Source organism: Gymnoscopelus microlampas (assembly GCF_963454915.1).
Source record: "Gymnoscopelus microlampas genome assembly, chromosome: 6".
Taxonomy (NCBI): Eukaryota; Metazoa; Chordata; class Actinopteri; order Myctophiformes; family Myctophidae; genus Gymnoscopelus; species Gymnoscopelus microlampas.
Window position 1 is genome coordinate 43948833 of NC_139943.1, and position 23759 is coordinate 43972591.

The 23759-nt window shown below is 42.9% G+C and overlaps 1 protein-coding gene across 2 annotated transcripts; it reads right to left on the minus strand.

Moving 5' to 3' along the window:
• Nucleotides 1–89: 89 nt before the first annotated feature.
• On the minus strand, nucleotides 90–19541 carry pidd1 (p53-induced death domain protein 1). 2 transcript variants are annotated; one of them, XM_084059972.1, is made up of 15 exons: nucleotides 18547–19541; nucleotides 17769–18182; nucleotides 17012–17164; nucleotides 16760–16811; nucleotides 16447–16648; nucleotides 14488–14637; nucleotides 13711–13884; nucleotides 9793–9940; nucleotides 9262–9397; nucleotides 9001–9151; nucleotides 5364–5487; nucleotides 5097–5212; nucleotides 4232–4339; nucleotides 3215–3411; nucleotides 90–1411 (listed from the first exon to the last, which is right to left on the minus strand). In XM_084059972.1, exons 1-15 carry the CDS (start codon nucleotides 19268–19270, stop codon nucleotides 1177–1179), a joined length of 3084 nt encoding a protein of 1027 aa, XP_083916098.1. In that variant the 5' UTR covers nucleotides 19271–19541; the 3' UTR covers nucleotides 90–1176. The 2 variants fall into 2 exon arrangements, 1 of the variants encoding a protein (XP_083916098.1); XR_014600960.1 differs by lacking the exons at nucleotides 90–1411; nucleotides 3215–3411 and having other exon boundaries at nucleotides 5097–5208.
• Nucleotides 19542–23759: the final 4218 nt, after the last annotated feature.

Below are 23759 nucleotides of genomic sequence, written 5' to 3' on the forward strand. Positions count from 1 at the left end.
GACAACCATATAACCAATCAACAGCGCGATTGTCCCTCCGGGCTGTGGGATCTAGACTGTACCGGAGCAAAACAAAGCAGCAAAGGGATAAATTCAGGTCCTCTAGTGGCTTATAGTGGAAAGCGCAAGTTACCGTTTCTATTTAATGTGCAGATAAAAGGTGCTTGAGGGGAGGGAATGGAATTCTGCGTCATCGTGACAGTCGTGACGATTTTCCCTCAAACCCAGTGACCTTCAAATAAAAAATAAAAAAAACATACATGGGTTGATTGGGCCATTTGGGTATGTTTTAAATGGGCCATGGCATGGAGGATACAGTGTGCATTTGTGTAGAATCTAAAACCAACACGTTTCTTTGCATCAGCGTATTTTACTTAAATATGAACATTTAATGGAAAAAATGTAAAAATAAAAAATAAATAAAACAAAAACCCTATTTTTTAAGCTGGTCATCAGGAGATCAATGTTATTTTTTTATTGAGATGATACAGTACTGCACCTAAACTGGTTGTAAAGAGAATGAAGGCACACAAGTGAAAAGTCACTGATTCATAAAGATGCCCTCAGAAAGTCAGACCTCACTGTCGTGAGCTCCAGCTCTATCCAAACTGAGTCGAGTGGAAGTTGATCAGCGTGGCAGCGGTGGCCTAGTGGTTAGAGGGGCGGCCTTGATACCGGAAGGTCCCTAGTTCGATTCCCCAATTCATCACATCAATCATGAATCACCGCTGAATAGCCCTTGAGCAAGGCTTCCATGCAGGGTCCGGCTGGAAACAAGCTTCGTGCTTAGTCCGACACCCTGGGTAAACAACAACAAACTTTGCTTTGCTTTGCTTTGCTTTGCTTTGCTTTGCTTTGCTTTGCTTTGCTTTGATCCTTTGTCACTTAGCACTGTGGGAGAGATTATAAAAATGGTGACAAGGTGACCTGTGACGCGACCATTATTTCTATGCACCGGGACAGCTTGGACCCCTCCATGTTACGTAAGTGGTATTGCTAACTTGTCACTAGCTACCACAATTCTGAACAAAGTACAACAAAGAAATGTTTCATAGTGCAAGACAGCAGGATTCCATAACGGTGGCACATGGTACCCAAATGTTCTGGCAGGGTGTCCTAGTTACTCATGCGAGGCAGCCATCAGCAGATTCTGCACCACATGGTGGCTCCGGCCCGCTACGGTGGTTCATCGTGAAGGGAGGAGGACTCTGCTTCCAGACCCACTCTCCTCAGTGACTCTCTGTACTTCCTCTTTCCCAAGCTCACTATGTCCTCAATCTCATCGGCCAGATCCTTCCTGCCGCTCTCCACCATGGTTTCCACCAGCCTGGGCACAGCCCCCTGCCCCACTCCCTTCTGCCCTCGCGCCCAGTGGAACAGCATGTCCAGCACCAAGGCACCCAGGTTATCCCTGAAGGGTCAAGACGACATAATGAAAATGTAAAGCTTTTTTTTTTCTGATTTAATGGACGAGACAACAGTGAATCAGAAAACGCGGCAAAGAGGAGATGACTACGTCAGGAATCTGAACACTTATGAGATATTTTATATGACAAATATATATGATGACATCCCAAAATGCCTAAAACAAATTAGATGACACTATATGGATCTGGCACATACATCACATTACAGATATTTACAGTGTAAAACAGTTTTTTTGTCGTTGAGGGAATTCACTGGGCAGTGGGCACACTTAACATGAAGATCATTAACACTCAGGTTAGAATTTGTATTTGCAGATGCATGTGTACGTCACGACTCACGGCACATTTAACCGCCCAATTGTATTTGCAGATGCATGTGTACGTCACGAGTCACGACACATTTAACCGCCCATTCATTTTTTATAATATCCCATAATCCATTTCCCCCTCCTTCCTTCCACCTCTAGGTCCTCGTGTGTGAAACATGCGCGAGTGGTTTTCTGAGTAAGGGGAGGGGGAGGGTGCCAGATGATCATCATTCTATGTGTGTAATCTCCTGCAGCGTCCCAGATGGCACCGTGACGGCTGACAGAGAGATTAAAACGATCAAAATTCTCCACCACGTTCATTCTCTTTCTCGCCCCCTGACTGCAGACTTTTTTCCAGGCACATTACGTCTCACTCCATCTTGTCCACCAAGACCCCATCCCCGTCCCAGGGGTATGGGCTACGCTAAATAATACACGTATCGCATGCTCTGAGCACGTGAGCTGCTCACGTGACAAATAAAGAAGTAAATGGGCACCATCCACGAAATACACAATGACGCATCTCAATCTTTCTCGCAGCTTTTGCGCATATCCCTCCACCAAAGCCAGGAAAGGCAAGAAGCACAGTGTCACAGTGTCACGGAGCGAAGCAGTCGCTGGGGTCTGGGGAGGCGAGCCCTTCGGGGGTCGCCCCGCGGGGGTCCGGAAGCTTTCGCTCGGGGTCCGGGGACTCCCACAAAGACTGTGCACATATAGTATGGACTATATTAATAACAATAATGCTGATATATTGGCTTTGTTTGTGGTTCAAACTCAACATTAGACACGATGTCATGTAGTGAACCGGTCTGTCACATCGGCAATGGCACGTAGCAGTGCCATCTATTAGAGAGTTGCGCCAACTCCGTTCACTTCTTCGGGCCAGGTCTTCTACATACACATACATTGGCGAATAGTGACAAATCCCTAAACCGGAAGTTCATGGAATGCATTGAAGTCGACGGCTCCTTGTCACTATTTCCAGCTACATAAACCACGTGACCGACGCTGTTTCTGACCCCTCATGAACCTCAAACCTCAAACCTTATACACTTAGTTGAGTCCCCGAAGGGCTCTATATTAGGTCTGCTCCTTTTTTCGCTCACAACCAAATCTCTTCGCCAAAAATACCTGCTCTACAAGCTCACAACGCATCACATTGCGACTCATGAGCTTGTAGATCTGCAACTTTTGCTGAATGTTCAGCCCCAGAACAGGGACGAAAGGAGAAAGAGGGCATTCCCTCCCCTTGTATTTTTTTTCCTCTATTGAGACAGGCAGATGGAAAGCTAAGAGGGAGACAGTTTAGGGGAGGCACATGGGAAGACCCCATCCCCACACACAAAATTGAATTAAAATGATATGATGCCATTTGCAACGTGACATTTGTTCCATTTTTTTATCAGACCATCTTAGCCAAGGCGGACTCAATATGGTAACTATCTCTTAATTAAACATGGCCTGTTCTACTATACCCACTTGTACTTGTACTGGATCCGGTCCAGCTCCTGGTAGCTCAAGCCTAGGTTGATGCCAATGTTGCGCCAGTCCTGTCCTATCTGCAGAGAGATGGACAGCAGGTTGGCCTCTGTCAGGTAGCCACTCTCAGGGTCACCCAAGTTCAGAGGAGGGTAGTGCTGTTCCTCCATGACATAGCTCCTATCCGAACTTAGAGCCTGATAGTAAAGAACAAAGACAGAATAGTTGTAACGCATGTACAGTATGGGATTCCCGACTAAAATGGGTTAAGTGCTTGTTTTGGGTCACGCAATGTGCTGCATAGCTGCATGGTTTTACAACGCACAACTCTTTTTTAATGTGAGATTCGAGAACAAGGCAGGAGCGTTGAGATTCATGAGGTGCACCTGAGCGAAGCACCTGAGGCAGGCAGCCGATGGCCTTGCACTTTAGCGAGTGCGCCGTCCAAAGTTGACAAGCTGTTGTGGATGTAATAGGTTATCACGCAAACCAAAAAGAATGCTCCGGCTAGGCCACTACCTCTGCACGTAACAGGAAAATGTTGTGGGGAATAGCATACATGCAGTTGTAACACGTGTACTGCATCTCACAGTTTGAGGTTATTTGTAATGGTGTATGCATTATTGCAATGCAATAATGCAATGGGAGACATCCACACTATTTTGTCATGGGAGGGGATACTATTGCTATAGGCCATCGTAAATAAGAAGCTATCGAGGTAAATACATAACATACACAAGCCCTGTGTCTTTAATAGCACGTGGATGGTGCCTATTTACTTCTTTATTTGTCTGAACATAGATTGAGGAAACTGGTTCTGTAGAGCCTGAAAAATAACGTATTAAAACTACATATGGCCACTGCATAGCATAAGAGGCTCTTTATGAAGAACCATAAAACAGCATTACACCAAATGCCTTTAAATAATTGCTGATCTAATGATCTAGAAGTAAAACACATGCACACAGTGGATGAAGTGACCAGGAGAAAGCAACAACAAAAAAAGGTTTTACTAACAGGAAGTCTAAGTGGTAAGGTTGCCAACCACTGGGTGTCAAGTCCTTTCCTCTTGCTGGCCACTTCCTGTGGAAGATCACTGGGAACCTCTCCTCTATAAAAAGACACCTACAGTCAAGGAGACACATGTTTATTATCCAACAATATGTATCAGAATGAGAGGCATGTTTATCTGCCATCTCACAGGTTCAATCTTCTACAGATTTACATTTACTTCAACACTAATCTGGAAAAGTGTCTTGAACTGAGGACATGCCAAAGACATCCCTGCTGGACTCAGTTCTCCTGTGTCTCTTCCTAAACTTTTTTTTATAGATTCCAAATAATTTAACGACTAAATTGGGCAGAAAAAAGGGGTAAAAAGCAAAAAACAAAGTTGAAAACTAGGATAGTTTTCAACTTGATTTTGTGGTTAATTTCTTTCACACATTAAACAGCAAGGGGTTGATTTATTGTAACGTTACAGCATGATTATATGGACTATGGGCCTTACATGGTCTGTTATCAAATGTTAGTGGGGACTATTTTCTTGACTTTTTATGACAGTATTTTCATATTTACACAGCATTTTCAGATTTGGACAGATACAATTTGCATTTAACTAACTTATTTATTTAAAACAAAATCAGATCAGTCATTCTGTAAAATGCGGCCCTACGCAACAATGACACCCCTTTTCTTGTGCTGAGTTACATGTGGATAAGGTACTATATACACTGATTACCATTATGGTACACAGATTATCACTGATGGAATGAAAGGATTCCTGCTTACGGCTTCACTCTTATTCAGAACAGGATTGATGGGATGAAATAATAGTTGAGTTGGTATTGTATGTGGACAATGTATTCATGTTCCCTCTTACTTGTCCCCTCACTGGCCCTGCATGTCCCTCAGCTGGAGAGACATACACCTCCTTCAAGTTCTTCAGGCTGGAGTAGAACACAAAAGACAGCCTTCCTCCCTCACAGTCTGGTCTATCTAGAGGAAAAAATAGATGAGAAATATCACCTGACGAGGTCTTACAATCTGCTGTTCCAAGGGAGGTATTACGAGATCTTGGCGTGGAAGCGGAGGTCAAATGTTAGAGATAAACCTCTTTGAGATAAAAGTCTCCAAAAGGACTTCAGACCTGAATTGATGTCCAGGCCCTTCTCAAAGCCAGCAAAGAACTGCTCCCCTTCCAGTATGTCACAGAGGTCAGATGGCTGTGGTCCCTCATACTGCTCCGACAGAGACTGAACTCTGCTGTCCACCTGAGGGGTAAACATAAAGTACCAATTTCAGCACTTCCACAGCTTTTACAGTTAACTTTTCCCCCTTTAAAAAGAACATATCTTTAAAGCTATTTTTGCTTTATTGAGACATGACAGGGAAGCAGAGAAGAGCAATGATATGCAGCACTCGTGCTGAGGGCATACATCAAACCGGGAACGTTGCAGTAATGTGGTCAGGGGTTCATTGTCCCACACTCAGGCTTGAAAGACTAAATTCCTGTAGAGAATTTATGGTGTTATCTGTGGCTAGTACTGTATAAGCCTGTATATGTCTGCCGGTTGTTCAGTCGATCTCTCAGACCAACATTTTCAATCGCATTGATTTTCAAGAGCTGGACATGGCTTATCACAGATTACGTGCTTGTTTAATGAGATATCACCAGTGGAGAGACATGTGGTGTGCACACTGGTTGACCCATAAGGACTCTATTCAACTATAAACATTATTTATATAACACTTAATCACTGTTAGTTTCAAAGGGGCCTTACATGCCCTCATACAAAGGAAACAAAACATGCTTAACATGTATATGTTTGTACTGATTCACTCATCTACATACATATATAGATATACTTATGACACCACGGCCACTGCTTTATCAGATACATACTGTATGCTCAATAAAACGAGATCAAACTGTTGAAGGACAACTAATATACATTGAAGAACATCATTGTTTTTTTATTTTGTACTTATTCATACTGTATCATACTCTGTTCCTTCTAAATAACGTCTTCTTTTTTTCTGTTGCAAAGGCTATATTGTCATCCAAACCCTGCCCATAGTAACTACATTTTAGAGGATACCAAGTATGTGTGTAATATTTATTTATTCTCTATTTTGCGTTCACAGGAAGAAATTAAAAATCTAATTTTAAGGACTTTTGATAAAAAATAATAATACACAAAAACCATGTCTTTAATGGTTTAGTTACAATGATATAATGGATGCACATGCTACTGTTTGTTTATTTCTGAAAACCAGTTTATAGGCCTGTTTTTGTAACCTAGGACGGTCATTTGATGAAAAAACGAAACAAATCCCCATGGTCGAATATTCAATATTAATAGAATTATAGTAATCGAATTTCATTTTGGTCACTTTTACACATCCCTTCTTTTAATGTACTTAATAAACTTCATCACTTGTTGTGTGATACTGCCTGGTGTCAGGCCACTCAACTGAATCATCAGTCACCAGCCTTAATTAGCAGAAAACTCTTTAGGATGACATCGAGGGGGTACTACATTCAAAACACCCCATTCAACCCTCAATCAGGTAGCAGGAAGAAAGGAAGAAATGTAATAGATGTAATATTCAAAAGCAATATAAACAAAATAACAAAACTGTTGTGTCCATGGCATGCTGATATGTGATATGATAGATAATAGATAATAGTAACACATTGTGCACAATAGTATTATTAATAATGTTGCATATTGATAATAAATAAAACAAAATTAGGGATATATGTACTACGCAGATCAATTGAAGGGAATCAGCCACACAGTCAAAGGGAACCGCAGTCCCAGGACCGCCAGTGGGGCCGGTAATCAGTAGCCTAGAGCAGGGGTTTTTACAGGGTCCCCACACATTTTTAGCAATGAATTTCCAAAACTTTTCCAAAACTTTTCCAGAATATTTAGCCCAATTTCCAGGCCTATATAACAATCATTCGGCGCAATAATGTGTCTCTTACTCCTATGTAGAATGCCCAAAGATAGGCAGTGTAGCAAAAATAAAGTTTGAGACATACAGATTAGGCTGCCGTCACACAGCCCGTTCGGCGAAAAACTACTTATGTTACATATTTCGTGTAATATTATTCATGTTTATGAAAATGTTTTGTTTTAACAAAATCAATAGCCAAAAACAATACATAGCCAAATATTTTTCCAGGACCCTTGATAAATTCCAGGACCTTTGATGATGTTTGATCAATTTCAAACCTTTTCCAGTACTGGATTTTTTTTTTTTTTTTTTCAAAATATTTCCAGGAATTTCATGACCGTGGGGACCCTGTTTTTAACTGATTGTGAACCAGGGACCACCACCCTGACTAAGAATCAACCAGGGGACCACTGTTGTGTTGGGTGGGAATATGTAGGCTAAGATTAAGGTGGGTAAGGGTGGCCCTTGAAGATTGCTTGAAATGATGCTGTGGTCCAGAGCTCAAAAAAGGTTGAGAACCAAACACTGATCTATTCCTCTTACTTTATCCAACCTTCCATATTAAAATCATGTTAACTGATACTATACTGATTTGTAACATTTATGAGTGAGCAAACACATGCCATTAAATTGCCACATTTGGGAATAATGATGACACTTTCCCTTCTTGAGATTCTAACTCCCTTTTCTGGAATTTCTTGACCTCAGACTTCCCAGTAACTGACTTCATTGACTCGTTATCTTAGGTCATCAGGTCATTTAGTGCACTGCTTCTCAAGTAGTGGTCCATGGACCACTAATGGTCCATGGCATGATTACAGGAGGTCCATGTCTGTCTTTTCTTGGCTATAGTGGTGGTCAGGGACAGAGTCTTGGGCGGCCATAGCTGAATGGTTAGTGAGCCCGCCTAGGGAGCCAGAGGCCCTGGTTGCCCCAGGTTCGATTCCAGGCCAGGTCAGCATATGTGTTGATGAAATGAAATTTGTCCCTGAGCAAGACTCTTAACCCTTAATTGCTCACAGGTTCTCATTGGAAACAAGACCGCAAGGACTTTCATGAACAACCTGTTAAAAGGAATTATCCTTATCCTTATCCTAGTCTCATGTTATTTTCTGGCTCCAACTTCTTTGCCCTGTACATAATACGGTTATATAATATTAATATTCTTCAGGTATGCCAGTGTGGCAATACCACTCTCACAGAGATAGCCTACAGTACATCGTTACAAAAGGTACATTTCATTGAGCTTTTACTGTCTGAAAACTCATCCAGAACTTCAAAAGGGACTGTGTTTCACACATGTCTCTTGAAAGAGCTGATCCTCTTCAGTAGTAAAGCTTGAAGTACTTTTGGAATTGAAACACAAGCCTCCTCCAATGACCAATGATAATGTTCCCTCCAATGACCACTGATAATGTTTTTAATTCCACTATCCTCATATCACACAAATACCAATTTACTAAGTCTCTCCAAAACAAAACAAAATAAAATGATGAACAGAAACAAAATCTTCACTTTATACATTACTGAATGGATGACCAGGGACCACATGAAATACCTTCATGGACCACTAGTGGTCCACGGACTACCAGTTGAAAACCTCTGGCCTAGAGGGTATTTGTTCCTCTGACACAGATCAGTTGGATGCCCCCTCCCCCAATGTATTTATCTCTGTAAAGTGTAAGTATATATACACATCCACCACTGTCACCAAGGCCAATTCTATGATCACTCAGGGTCGAGGTGAGAAGAATAAAATACAGCCTATTCTTGGTAAACATAGTCTGGTCTGAATTTGTAGGAAAGAATAATTAGCCTACCTTATTTGTAGGTAAGCATTGTAAGAGCACTTGCGTAGGGTCAGTCTTTCTCTGGAGGACCAGGAACTGGACTTTGAACTGTTTTAGCCTTTGGTAGACCCGCCTGACCACCCCACTAACACAGCGCTGAGTAGTGTACCACAACCAGTACCTAGAATGGTGCAAACAATTCAAAGAACACATTGTATAGTTAATTGTAAAGTTAATATAAAACAGGATAAAACATGTATATGAATCAACCCAAACATAATAGGAACTCACCAGGAGAAATGTGTAATGTAGAATATGGCATACAGATGGGTGACATAGAGAGACACTTGTGATGTGATGTCTGTCCAGGTTTGGGCGTTGGGGTCACCATGTAGTAGATGTAGGCAGGACATATCCACCATGTGTCCTGCAGAGCCCCGGGGCATGTTGACAATACATGTATTAATGTTGTGTTCCTCCGTGTGTCTGCACTGCATAACAGCAAACCTTCAAGTGACAACTGCAACTTTCCACTGCACTTGAATTGTGTTCCTCTACCTCCTATATCGTATTTTGGAAGCAGGCTTCAAGTTTGGAGTATGGATTGCGACACACTATTGATTTTAAAGTAATGACTTTTGTTTAGAAACTCTGCATATGTACACTACACGTCCAGGGAGAGAGATCGGCGCAGTTACACATGGTGTTGTGGTGCAGTCCAAAATGGCGACCGTTGGCGACGGAAGATGAGTTTTCAACTGTATGTGTGTGTGCATATATTTATTAGAATAATGTTAACAGATTACAGATGTCATGTTGTACCTGGTACTCCATTTGGTAGAGGGACCTGCACCTTAATAGGTTGCAGGAAGTCTGTGCTGGGAGTCTGCGTGAGGCAGAGTAGGGGGCTGACCCTGGCCTGGGGGTCACCACTAAATGCCTGCACCTCTGACACAGACACCTGCAGCACCTACAGGGAAAACACACACAAACACACACACACACACACACACACACACACACACACACACACACACACACACACACACACACACACACACACACACACACACACACACACACACACACACACACAAACACACACACACACACACACACACACACACACACACACACACACACAAATAAACAACCACATTGAGTGTATTTACACTATACCACACTAATAATCTGATTTTAACCTGACTGGGCAATACTATTATAGATTTTGGCTCAATTCGGTCAATTATTTGACAAGGTACACACTGCAGCCTGCTTCTTTTTTTTTACATTTGCATGTGTCAAAAGCTTTAAAGAGTTATAAAACCCAGATAATGGTGATTATTTACACAGATAGCAGCATGGTGAGTGGCAGCATTCCATCTATGATCCTCCTCTAAACACAACTTTAAATAAACCAGGCTATTAACACATTGATTGACTAGATCAAGTTAACTCGTTAGTTTTTCATCACTTGATTTTTTTTTTTTTTTTTTTTTTACCCAAAGACCAAGGAGGGTGTTCACTCTCCATTCCGACATCTCACCACTCCGACTAGTGGCTTCCGCGTGCGGTTAGGGTTAGGGTTAGGGTTAGGTATAGGGTTCGTCAACGTCGGAAAGGCGACATGTCGGAAAGGAGAAATGCACCCACCAAGGAGATATGTTTTTTCGAAGATCTAGACTCCTATCCACTTCCTTGTTAAAGTTGTACAGTGCAGATTTCAAAAATGTCATTACCGTCACTGCAAGCCGTTTGTTTATTACTGCGTTACCCAGAATTATTCGTTTTCACCGGAAGACGGAAGTGTTTCAAATAAAGCCTGTCTCAGGTTGCATTGATGCGTTAAGACGCATCAATGTTGTCAGTTACTTGGAAGTCGGATGTCAAGAACTTCCACAGAAATGGGAGTTAGAATTTCAAGGGAAACTGTACCGGTTTACCTGGTTGAGTCATCATTAGTAGGAAATGTGGCCATATCAATCACATGTGCTTGCTTGTACTTTTGCAATTTGAAAATGGCCCCTGTCTAAGTCTTAACCCCCCCCCCCCCCCCCCTCCCTAATTTTTTCTTCTCTTGTACATAGTTTTCACTCTTCATACCAGTAACCTGTAAGCTGATTGTATGACGTTCTGTATAGTAGTCTGTATAATATATCTGTCTGTCTCTTATATGTCATCATGATTTGTGTGCTTGTGGATCTCATTTTAAACAAGCTTAGTGCTTTATGAGTCTTCCAGTTTAGTAGACCTTGTATTATGAATATCCAGTTATAAATTGGTCATTGTAACCTACCCGGTGTATGTAATTCTATGAGTAACAAAAACACACTTAAAAGAGGATATCTCTGTGCTGGAAATTGGGATAATGCATCTCCCTAATATGCCTAACACCTGTTGAAGTGTTGCTTAATTGTTCAACCACCATCATTGAGGCCTTGGCTACACGTACATGGATCTTTTTGTAAACGGACATTTTTGTGTGCGTTTGGGCCTTTCAGCCACACGCAAACGGTGTTTTTGGCCGCTAAAACGGATATTTTTGTAAACGGATAAATAAGTGAAGGTTTTCCAAAACATGCGTTTCAGTGGATCTGTGTGGACATGTAATCCGGAGATTTTGAGAAACGATGACGTCATCGCGCATTCGCACATGGTCATTATAATAATAAATAATATAATAATACATAAACACCGGACCGCTCATGGTCATTATATAATAATACATGAAGAGAGAGAGAGAGAGCAACACTTAACAGTCTATGAAACAAGGCACGCTCATTTATGGCAAAATAATGTCATAATTAATAATAAGACAGTGGTGGGAAAAGTAGCTCATTCACTGTGTGACGAAAACCGTCTTTCTCTGCGCCAAGTAGAACACACGGCGCGCACACAGATTGAATGTGGGGTCTGTCGTCCTAAAACACAATCGCCCCGGGTCAAAATCCAGCGACCATGGAGCGGCCGCGGGTGGCCCGCTCAAAAGGTGCGTGGGGCGGGGAGTTTTGGGACAACCGCCCATGGAATGAATCGATGAAGTAAAACTCAGCCCTGAAACATGATGGTGCCGGGAGTCCCTGCTTTATAGTGGTGTTCGATGTTTTTACATTGCCAACTCTCACATGTACATAAGCGTTCAGATTTCAAATATAAAGTGCTTACCCCCGAGCCACGGACGTTACAAGGCGATCCGGACCACGATAAGTACCCGTATCTCCCGTATTGTTCAATAAAATGCATTTTAATCCGATCGCCGGCCATTTTCTCCAAATGTTGTCCGATGCTTTCAACCATGCGACACCAATGGTTGGGAGGTGTATTGCACTCTGATACAGTACCCAAAAAAAATAAAAGAAAAAGAAAATGGCTGGCGATGGGATTAAAATGCTTTTTATTGAACAATACGGGAGATACGGGTACTTATCACGGTCCGGATTGCCTTGTACCATCCGTGGCTCAGGGGTAAGCACTTTATATTTGAAATCTGAACGTTTATGTACACGTGAGTTGGCAATGTAAAAAAAAACGAACAGCACTATAAACCAGAGACTCGACAGCGTCATGTGAACCATGGCTACTGTTTGCGCTGCAGCTGCGCCCTAATAATGTTGTTTTCGTTTATGTTCACGTATGCTATTAAAGTAATGCAGCTATTGCAGTATTGGGCCTTAACATGTGATTACAAATGTATTTGTATTTGGCCCCTCATATATATAATTATAAAATAAATGTAAATATAAAATCTGATATAAAATTGAAACTTGCAGCTGATCGATGCGTTTCTGCGTCTACGTGTGGACAGGGATTTTTGCTTATCTTTGTCATGTGGCCAGGGATTCTTTTTAAAAACGGAGGACTAAAATATCCGTTTAGTAAAAGATCCATGTACGTGTAGCCAAGGCCTAAGACTCTGAATAGATTTGACTGGGTCGTTCACACTTGCTGTGCGTTGATGGCTTGTTAACGACCGTCATTGATTCTAAATAGACCAAGGTGTTACTGGATTTGAATCCTTTATATCATTTGAAACAGAGGGGCCACTTGCCACTGTTCTAGTGTACTAAAAAGGTATATAAAAATGGACTATTTTATCAATTCAAAATTGCATGACCCTCCCTTGGATTCAAAGTAAAATTAGCTGACCCTCCCTTGTACTACAATTAGAAAGGCATGACCCTCCCCTATTTTCCTCCAGGGACCCCCTTCTAAATTTCGACTGGTCCCCTAAGACTTAAAATTCTTTATCTCGGCTCCTGAGTACTTTTTCTTTTTCATTGAAAAATCTCTGGCATGAATAATAATAGGCAGTGAAAATAATTCAGGCAGTGAATGTGTTAAAGGGCAAGACCACTTTGTTAGAGGTTTGGGTTGCGTAGTTACTTTGCCATGATGTAACAACAAAGGTGGGCAAGAAATCAAAAATAATTTCTCCATTGACTAGAAATTGATCACTTAAAATATGCTCCTCATTGATTTACATTGTACGGCGAAGAGGTACTGTACTGTACTGTTTTTTTTATTTATAAATTGATGTTCTATACTGTCAGAATCAGCTTTGTCCGCGTTCATTTACGGCCATTCTAGAGCCTCCACATGGGAGAAATTATTTTTGATTTCTTGCCCACCTTTGGATCATGGCAAGCTAACAAAACAACCCAAACCTATACCAAACCCTTTAACCTAAAAAACGAAACAAACAAAAAACGGTATTGCACTGCACGACTAAACTGTGTTTACCTGTAAGGTAATGGTTCGGGTCTGCAGAGTGGAGTCTGGGGGGAATAGCAACTTGATTCCGGGGTCAAAGCTGGACACTAACAGTGCCCCCTCCGGTGTGAGGGAACAGCTGTCCCTCACTGGACGGGACACAGCTACAAACCAGGAGAACTGGTTCACAGAACAGCAGGCCAGCTACAGGGATAAAGAGGACAAGAGATAGAGAAACTTACTACAAAGATGCACTCTCAATGCAGATACTACTCCAATGATTTTAATTTGGGTTTCAAAGATGGGTATTCTGAAAGACACATGTGAAATATATATGGGACAATTAGATGACAGTAATGTCATCCACACCTTCTAAGGGTTCATTTTTTCCTTCCCAAATATATAATTATGAATATGAATGTTAAACCATTGATCTAAATTATCATCGAGTCAAATTCCTGCACATAGTAGCGGCCATCAGGAATTTGACTCTATTGTAGGCTACTTGGTGAATTGTGTGATTCTGAAATAATAAGTGCTGATAATTATACTAGTAGAGACTAGGGCTGGGTGACGACTTCAAATTACGATTAATGAACTACCCTCATAGTTCTCTGACAAGGTCTGTACTGTAAATATGCAAAATTATTCAAGTTAGGACATGAGCAAGATTAAAAGATTCATAATATTATTAAGATTAATTGACTGGTTCTATACAGTGGTTCCCATACATTTTCAGTTAACTGCCCAGCCCTATACTAATAGAGACTAAAGATTCTTTCACAGTGAGAGGGTGTTGAGGGTTACCCTGGCAGGACGTCCTCCGGGGTGACATGAGTTGCTCTGGCTCCCTCTCCTCAGAACAGTGGGCAGCGTGCTCCATGACTGCCCATCAAACCTCCGCACAACCACCTCCCTGCTGCTGGACCGATGGTACGGCACACACACCTCCACTGCCTGTGTGAGCATTGCAAAACGTTTAACGAGTAGGCTACTGCCATGTAAGCAAGGTAGACCAGAACAGAAGGGATGAAACTAGACCAATTACAGATGTTTTCACTGATATTCTTAAAGAAAATATGCAAAATCTTGAAATAAATGTGAAGTCTCCATAACATTTAACAACCAATTTAAACATTTTCCAAAAATAGTTGATCTACAACCTCACAACACGCTGCGCTGTAAGCTTGGAGATGTTCTATTTATTTTACATTTTTGAACGTTTTCACCCATACTGACATTCCCAAAAAAGGGGCGCCAGGTTGAAAGTGGTTAAAAATGGGGACACATCAGCTGCATAATTGCCGATACCGATGTACTCAAACAAATCAGATTATGGCCGATATATCAGTCAGGCTCTAGATGAAACCACAGAGTAGAGGTAAAGAGGCTATGTCTGAAATCACTCACTCATTCATTACTCCCTACTCTCTACATCGAGGGAATAGTGAATATTGGCAAAATGTTAAACACTAGAAGTTCGGGCCGCTATGCGGCCCGAACGTCTAGCGTGACGCGTCGTTCACTTTGCAGTGCCACCTTACAGGCACCTCACAGTGTGAGAGAGAGTTTTGTGCTCTCCTAAATCCACGGCAGGCTTTGAAAGTACCCACTTCAGAAAGAGGTGACGTGCATCACCTCTCCAATGACCAAAACCCACTTTGTGATTACTCAGACCTGGTATGGCAGACCTGTGGGGAGTGTGCAGTGGTGTACAATGTGAAAAGATAGTTGAAATCGCAGGAGATGAAGTTAGCAGTTTATTTGTGTAAAGGGTCGTCGGCGTGGGTTGTGTTGAGGATGGAAGCCGTCGAACTGGTGCATCCTACCTATTTATAGGTAGGATGTGATGTCATGCTGTCGTGAGATTACGTCACACTGGCGTGTCTCATCGTGATGTCACGACCGTGATGTCATATGACGTCACACTGGCTACATACAACGTTACAGACAACCGACATGGCGCAGGATTCAAATTGTATATATACTAGAAGTTCGGGCCGCTACGCGGCCCGAACGTCTAGTGTGACGCGTCGTTCACTTTGCAGTGCCACCTTACAGGCACCTCACAGTGTGAGAGAGAGTTTTGTGCTCTCCTAAATCCACGGCAGGCTTTGAAAGTACCCACTTCAGAAAGAGGTGACGTGCATCACCTCTCCAATGACCAAAACCCACTTTGTGATTACTCAGACCTGGTATGGCAGACCTGTGGGGAGTGTGCAGTGGTGTACAATATGAAAAGATAGTTCAAATCGCAGGAGATGAAGTTAGCAGTTTATTTGTGTAAAGGGTCGTCGGCGTGGGTTGTGTTGAGGATGGAAGCAGTCGAACTGGTGCATCCTACCTGATTACGTCACACTGGCGTGTCTCATCGTGATGTCACGACCGTGATGTCATATGACGTCACACTGGCTACATACATACATACTGACAACCGACATGGCGCAGGATTCAAATTGTATATATAGATATAGATATCTTGGAAACTACTGGGGTGACGTCTGTGCTGTCACGTGCCTGATGCATGATGGTATATAGGATTTGCGATAACGACCATTGGTTGTTATCTACTTTTCACGATGCACTACATAGGGTATAATAATCATCACTATAAATTCAGACACCACTACAAAATGACGCAATCACTATATAGTGAGTACGGAGTTTGGACACAGCCAGAGACTTGTTTCCACTGTGTTTGTGTCAAAGAAAGCAATGCACTTTGTGGTAGCAGCCATGGCAAACAGTTCAACCACTCTAACGTACCTTAAGAAAGGTAACTCCGTGTGGACGAAGTTCCAGTGGGCGGCTCAACAGGATGTCGTGCTCCTCTAGCCACACCCACTTCCTGTCTGGTTTCTTCTCCGCCCACTTCAGTCTTGTGGTAGTCGCCAGGCACCCTGGGGGGAACAGGAGCTCAGCCCCCCCTGGGAGAAAGACGTGACAGCCAGCAGACGACACACAGAAACTGAGGAGCACAGGGTGCAAGACATCTTTAACGTGTCGTGAAGTTCGTGAACCCATCCAATCTGCTGCCAGTGCTTATGTGAATATGAAAGGAGTTGTGTGTATGTTGTACCTATGTTGGCTGAATGCAACGTGTAACTCTGGGATTTTTGTCTCCGCTCGATCTGAGAAGAGACAGTAACCTGACTGAGAGTGCATATAACACTAGAACAATAAACTATCTGAATAAAACTTTTTTTAAACTGTGCGAATTATACAGACAAATTATACAGATAAAAATGTCTTACAATAAAATAAATTACAGAGCAGAGTTAACTATTAAAGAGAGCTATGAACAGAAGGGTAATTTCATTCTTACGCTCACCTGGTGTTGGGGGAAGGGGTGGAGGGGTCGGGGGTCGTCCCAGAGGGTTGTTCCGTGCATCCATTTTCAGCAGAGGCAGTTGGTTCAGACACTGCGGGATGAGGCGAAGGTGGTTACTGTGGATGACCAACTCCCTGAGAGAGAGGAGAGACCCTGGGAGATGCAGAGGACAGATTTTTATGATGTTACATCTACATCTGATACCACTGAACAGTGCACTCTGTGTTCGCTGTTCGCCCTGATCCACTTCCATGAATTGCTTGTTTCATTCTCACTTTTCTCACTATTTTCTCATTAACCATATGACTATTTATATTTAGCGATTCATGGGACTGTTTGGCAAAGTGGTCTTTGTGGCCACTTTACTTTCTTTCCTTAAGCCTGTCGCATGACGGTGTTGCTCACCAAAAACAACTGATTGCCAAGCTGCCAAACTTAACTTGAAAATCTGATATTTTCTGTTTTACCCACTCGATATGAATCAGCCTTGAATGTCCCAAGCCAGGTCACAGTAGCAAAGCGTAGCTTTATATGGCTAGATGTAAACGGGGTGACAGTGTCCACTAAACAAGAATTGAAAAGTCGTGCTTGAGCACTATCAGCTCAACCATATAACTAATGGACACTACAGTCCCCAGAACTGTAAAACACAGTCACGTAAACAGGTTATTTTTTTTAAGGTCATTGGTGGATTGGAGGCCAAAGTCTTAGTGCAGCTGAACCTGATCTTGCCTTCCACTCACCCGTTCGCTCTTACCCATGGTCTCTGGCAGCTGCCTCAGCTCATTGTGGGACAGCTCCAGCTTAACGAGCTCCCCCAGGGCGCCGATCTCTTCAGGCAGGCTCTGAAGTAGGTTGTGCGAGACGTCCAGCATCTGCAGCCCCTTCAGCCGACCCAGGCTCTGGGGGAGAGAGACCAGCCTGTTCCCCAGCAAGGAGAGGTAGCTGAGAGAGGACAGTTGGCCAATGTCAGGGGGAAGAACTGAGAGACGGTTGTGACAGAGGAGCAATGAAGACAGAGCAGGCAGGTGGAGCAGGCAGGGGGGCAGGCAGGAGAGTTGGTTAAAAGACAGGTCCAGGTGCACCAGGAGAGAAAGGGAGGCGAGGGAACTGGGCAGGGCAGTGAGGAGGCCGGGCAGGGGGAGACCGTGGGCATCATAAACACAGTGTCCTTAAAAAATAAAGTCACAGGTGAGACAGAGGTGGAACAGGAAGGGGAAGCAAGAGTTTGAATAAGGGACAGAGTACGGGGAAACAGAGAATATGACAGAGAGTGAGTTTAAAATGCATTTGCCACTAAGCCATATACGTCATCATAATCAAATACTTCAGTGAAAATTGCCAATTTACAAGCTCAGAATGGCTATTTTCGCAAATCTTTTCATCTGTAATGACAAGCCCAAAATAGGGATACCAGGTTGAAATACCTAAAAACACATTTAAGCGGTTAGAACCTAAAAACACATTTACAGTAAAAGCCTTGTTTGTTATTGTGACAGGACAACAGCATATGTACAGCAGCATGTGTAAAGTACCTCTGATTGCCAGAGAGCGTAGCTGTTTGAGGTGAGGCAGGACCTCAAGGGCGTCTTCTATTCCCGCTCCATCCTCAGACCCCAGTCTCAGGTACTGAAGGGCCCTCAGCTGCCCTGGGATGGACCCCCATAAGATGGGGAGAACAGCCGCTCCGCCCTGGTACACATCCAGAGTCAACCTGGTGTCTGCCAGCACGGAAGAGAGCTCCACTGTGGGGGGCAAGGGAGGGGTGAGCGATAAGGCAGGAGAGGAGGAGGAAGAAGAAGAGACACAGGAGGAAGATGAAGGGGTGCGATGATGATGATGGAAGGGGGAAGAGGGAGAGGAGCGGTTTGATAAGGAAGGAGCCCAGGTGTCAGTGAGGCTAAGCGACGGAGATGATGCAGGGGGGCGAAAGGTGGCTGGGTCCTCATCTTTCTGGGGGTCCTTAAGTACAGTTTCTGTCCCACCTTCAGACACCTCTCCAATTGTACCCAACACTGACACTCTGGTGTCATTGTCCCCTGGGTTTGTCCTGACTGGTGGCACAGCTTCCCCCTCAGATCTCCTCTGATCCTGGTGCTGAATGTCTTCGCAGAGTCTGAGGGCCGTCAGGTCCACACAAGTAGTGTCTTCTCTTTCGTTGGATGTTGTCTTTGCAGGAGTAACTTCATCCTCCTCCCATCCTGACCCAGGGCAGGAGGCTCGATTCCCATTATCTTCTTCACCATCACCTCTGCTCATTCTCTCCGTTTAAAGGTGAACAATTACATTACATTACCTAATGTTACCCGGGTCAAGAAACAAATCCGTCGTTTTCTTTATGCATGATGCGTCTGTGTTTCGACATGATCACAGGCGTTCATATTCATTCATCACGGCCATCAAACAATGCTGTCATGTCATGCTGTAACGTGACGGTGTCAGATAGCGTTAATGTTACAAATTGAACACCAATATAACTACAAATGACGTGGGTGCCTTCGAGAAGGGCTGAAAAGACAACTTGTTTGTGCAAAAGGTTTTCAGTTTGTTTACTTCCAGTGTTGCCAGGTTTTGCGAGAGAAACAAGCAACCAGGTCTATGAAAACAAGCCCAATAGAAGCAACACGTCATGAGCACTTTAAACCTTTGGCTATTTGAAAATAGCTGATCTGCAAGCTCACAACGCGTCGTGGTGCGACACGCTATGAGCTTGTAGATCTGCTATTTTCAAAATTTTGAATATTTTTGAAACATTTTAACAACAGTCTTATTAGCCCCATATAGTACCTCTCCCTCCGCTATGTAGCTCCGAGATGAGGTCCTATATCGTTCTCTGCCGTTCGGCTGAAAAATGTCCGCACATTTGCCACTTTACATGTTTCTTACCCCTTTCTGCACATCGTATCCAAAAAGTAAAGGTATTCTGAAATGATCACAGATGTTTGAAATTTTAACTCACCATAAAATCTAACAAACGAGTTGAAAAAAGTGTTTAAATCGCTTCTCTCCTGAGCCGGTTCAATAATATTATGCATTAGAAGATGCAATTCAACATTTGACCAGTAGGGCAATCAGTAATGTTATCTCTATGGGCGCAACTCTTGCGCAATGTCTTAAAAACATGTAACCGGCGGAGGAGAGAGGCGAATAAAGTGCTTTTTTCAACTCGTTTGTTAGATTTTATGGTGAGTTAAAATTTCAAACATCTGTGATCATTTCAGAATACCTTTACTTTTTGGATACGATGTGCAGAAAGGGGTAAGAAACATGTAAAGTGGCAAATGTGCGGACATTTTTCAGCCGAACGGCAGAGAACGATATGGAACCTCATCTCGGAGCTATACAGCGGAGGGTGAGGTTCCGATTGGAGCTACAGTCTTATAGGGGTCCTGGCATAAAATGTGTTCAGATGGGGATCCGCAGACAAATACATCTTCATTTTGGGGGTCCTTGAATTTTTTAGAAACACTGTTTTTTAGGATATTAGGAAGCCCAAATAAGCAACTACACATCGAAACAAGCCCAACAAACCGCAATTACCAATATTTACAACTACAACTTCAATCTACAACTTTACAGAAAAACAAGCCCAAAGTCGCTTATAATAAGCGGACATGGCAACACTGATTACTTCCTTGTTGCCGAAACGCTTTCCTTTTTTCCCCCGAAAAGGTTTGCGTCATATTGTGTATTTGATTAGGTTCACGTGTGCCCCCGGTGTGCGGAGTTGAGCTCTTTCTTCGTCTATAATCCAGAAGCACCTCTCGTCCGGTTTGTTCTGGTGGATAAAACGTGCGCCTGTGCAGTGACCCCGCCAAAGTTTCAATGCAAGGCGGGGAACCAGATTCTAGACGGTGAACTCTGCTGTGAGTCCATGTTCATCCACACGATGGCACTATTTACCATACAATCGACTGTTACTCGTCTATAAAATAGATAAAGCAAAGATAGAATAAAGCAACGCAGGAAAACTGTTAATAATTTAATTTTTGATCATTTATTTCTGGTTTATATTAAAATAAACATAACTCCAAGGCTGTCAAATTTTAGGAATAGCTTAGAAGTGAATGACCTCGTGTTGGTGGTGTCTCCATTTAAAGTAAATGGATTCAACTCATCATTACATGATGATTGAACTATTGTTATAGTCTTCTCCACTCCATCACTGTAGTTTTGCGTTAGCAGATGAGCACATGCATTGTTTATTGTTGTTACAACTTAAGACACAAATAAACACAGACACATATGCATGTTAGTTACTTACATTGTTTAAAATGAGTGAGAATACAAATTGTATCCTCACTCATTTTAAACAATAAACAATGTTTAAATAACTCATAAATGTTAATTGTATAAAACACTTAATGACCCATTCATGAGTTCTAACTTATACTCTTAACAAATATATCCTATGGAGTACGGTGGGACAGGAGCAGAAAGAGAGAGGGAAGACAATTGATTGTTTGCTGCACGCCAGAGCGACCTCTTTGACCCAGTGGTTGACACGATTGATGCTGATTGACGTTCTCCCGCCAGTCCCCACCTAACAGGCTCCCTCCTGTGGTGATGTGGAGTATCACCGCTATCTTCAGCACCCCTGGTTACCACTAGTTTTATTGTTAGTTAATTAACCACCACCTTAACCACTTAAACCCCATATGGGTAACTGAGTCCTCTATAGGGCTCAATACTAGTGTATTTTCTGTTTTCTGTTATTGTGGGGAAAGTTTTCGCTGAAAATAGCCGATCAACAAGCTCACAATGCGACAACAATACCGATGCTGGGGTTTAAGTGGTTAATGGTGTCCAATATAATATATCATAATAACAATAACATAATAATAATCTGTAGCCTATAGCACTTATTTCAACAAGGTTAGAAGTTGCTTTAATAAACACACAAAAAACGGAACAAGCATATTTATATAAAATATAACGATTTAATACAAAATAATAAAATCATGGATGAAATCAGATTAGTCTACAACACAGATTAGTTAAAAAAAAAAGAACGAATAACAAATCAGGACATTGAAAAAGCCTTCCCATCAAGGTCAACACATTTAAGTTCCTTCCCTTGTAGTACTGTAGGCTGACATCCCAGTGTGGAAAAACAGGTGAACTTAAGGAAAGATCCAAGGCACACCGCTCAGTTTATTTTGCCATGGCTTTAAAAAAAAACGCACATGTGACCAACGCATTTCGGCTCAAGGGCCTTCTTCAGGGTCCAATGAGCCTTCCCATCAACTGCTTTTTTAATGCATTTGGCTGTCCACACCGAGCACATGTAACTATAACTATAACTATATTGCACACCATTGTATTTGTTATAGTTGTGAACTTTGCCATCCACTTGACCGTTTAAACTATATTGTTATAGTTACAGTGTTACAGTTACAGTGCTCTGTGTGATGGATGGATGGATGGATGGATGGATGGATGGATGGGTGGGTGTATGTATGTAGGTAGGTAGGTAGGTAGGTAGGTAGGTGTAGGGCGGTAGAAGGTAGTTAGGTGACACCTCTCCTACTCCTTCACTTGGGCTGAGTAAGTAAGCGTGAGATACAGCTAAGTTGATCTTACAGCATTCCAGATTGTAGGTGCACTGGTGGCAAATGCCCATCCCTTGTCACATGGGGATGGCTGGGGACAGGACAGCTAATGAAGGTGTGTCTGAGGATCTGATGTTACATCCTGATCCTGACACATAAGGGGTCAAGAGCTCAATGTAACAGGGACAAAACCGTGTTGAGCTTTATAAGTTACAACATTGTGCGTGATGCCACGTCATCAGCTTGCCCGGCGTTGCAGGGGTTTTGGGCCACATCAATCAGCATGTTGATAAGTTGGTTTGGTAACCGGAAGGGTTGCCCCAAAACACGCTCACCCCATTTTCTGAGCAGACCGCTCACCCCAGCGTCGGTCCAGTCGCCCCGTCACTTTGCTCTCCCCAACATACGACAGTGTCTGTCTGTCTGTATAGTAAGCCTATGCTAGGTTCACTCACTGCACTGGAATGTGAACGATGGCAGCAGCCATAAAATATATTTGACAGAATAAAGGAATATTATTATGTTGCAATAATTCCCCTCTGTGTAGAAATACTTGGAACGGTCCGACCGATCCGAGGTCACTGGATTTGCGGGGGCAAGCGTTCTCAGGTTGCTGGATTTGCGGGGGCGAGCATTCTGAGATCGCTTGCGGGGGCGACGGGATCGAACCTCTGGGCCGACGGGACCTAACGTCTGGGGCGACGGGACCTAAGTGGTCAGACATACTTTGGGGCGACCGTTCCGAGGTCGTCGGATTTGCCCCGGGGCGACTGTGTTTTGGTATTCGGTGGTTTCAGTACCCAGTTACCAGGATATTGTGTGAGCTAAGCCCCTCCATACCACACCTCTTATTTGAGCAGTAGTGGCTGAGGTGGTAGAGCCATTTGTTTCAATCTCCGAGTCCAGCTCCTCTAGTGTCTAAGTGTCCTTGAGCAAGACACTGAACCCCAGGTCATCCCTGGGGCACTTGCCCACTGCCCCTAATTGTTAGGATGGGTTAAATGCATATTATCGACAAATTCCAGTGGAAAAGTACTTGGCCAACAACAACTAAAAGGGAAGGGACACATTATTGTTATTATCATCCTTATTTTATTCACTTACTTAAGTTTACTTATACTACTAAATTGTATTTGGTCTTTATTGATAACAAATACACATGAACATATATTGGTATCTGTCAGAAGGATAAACAC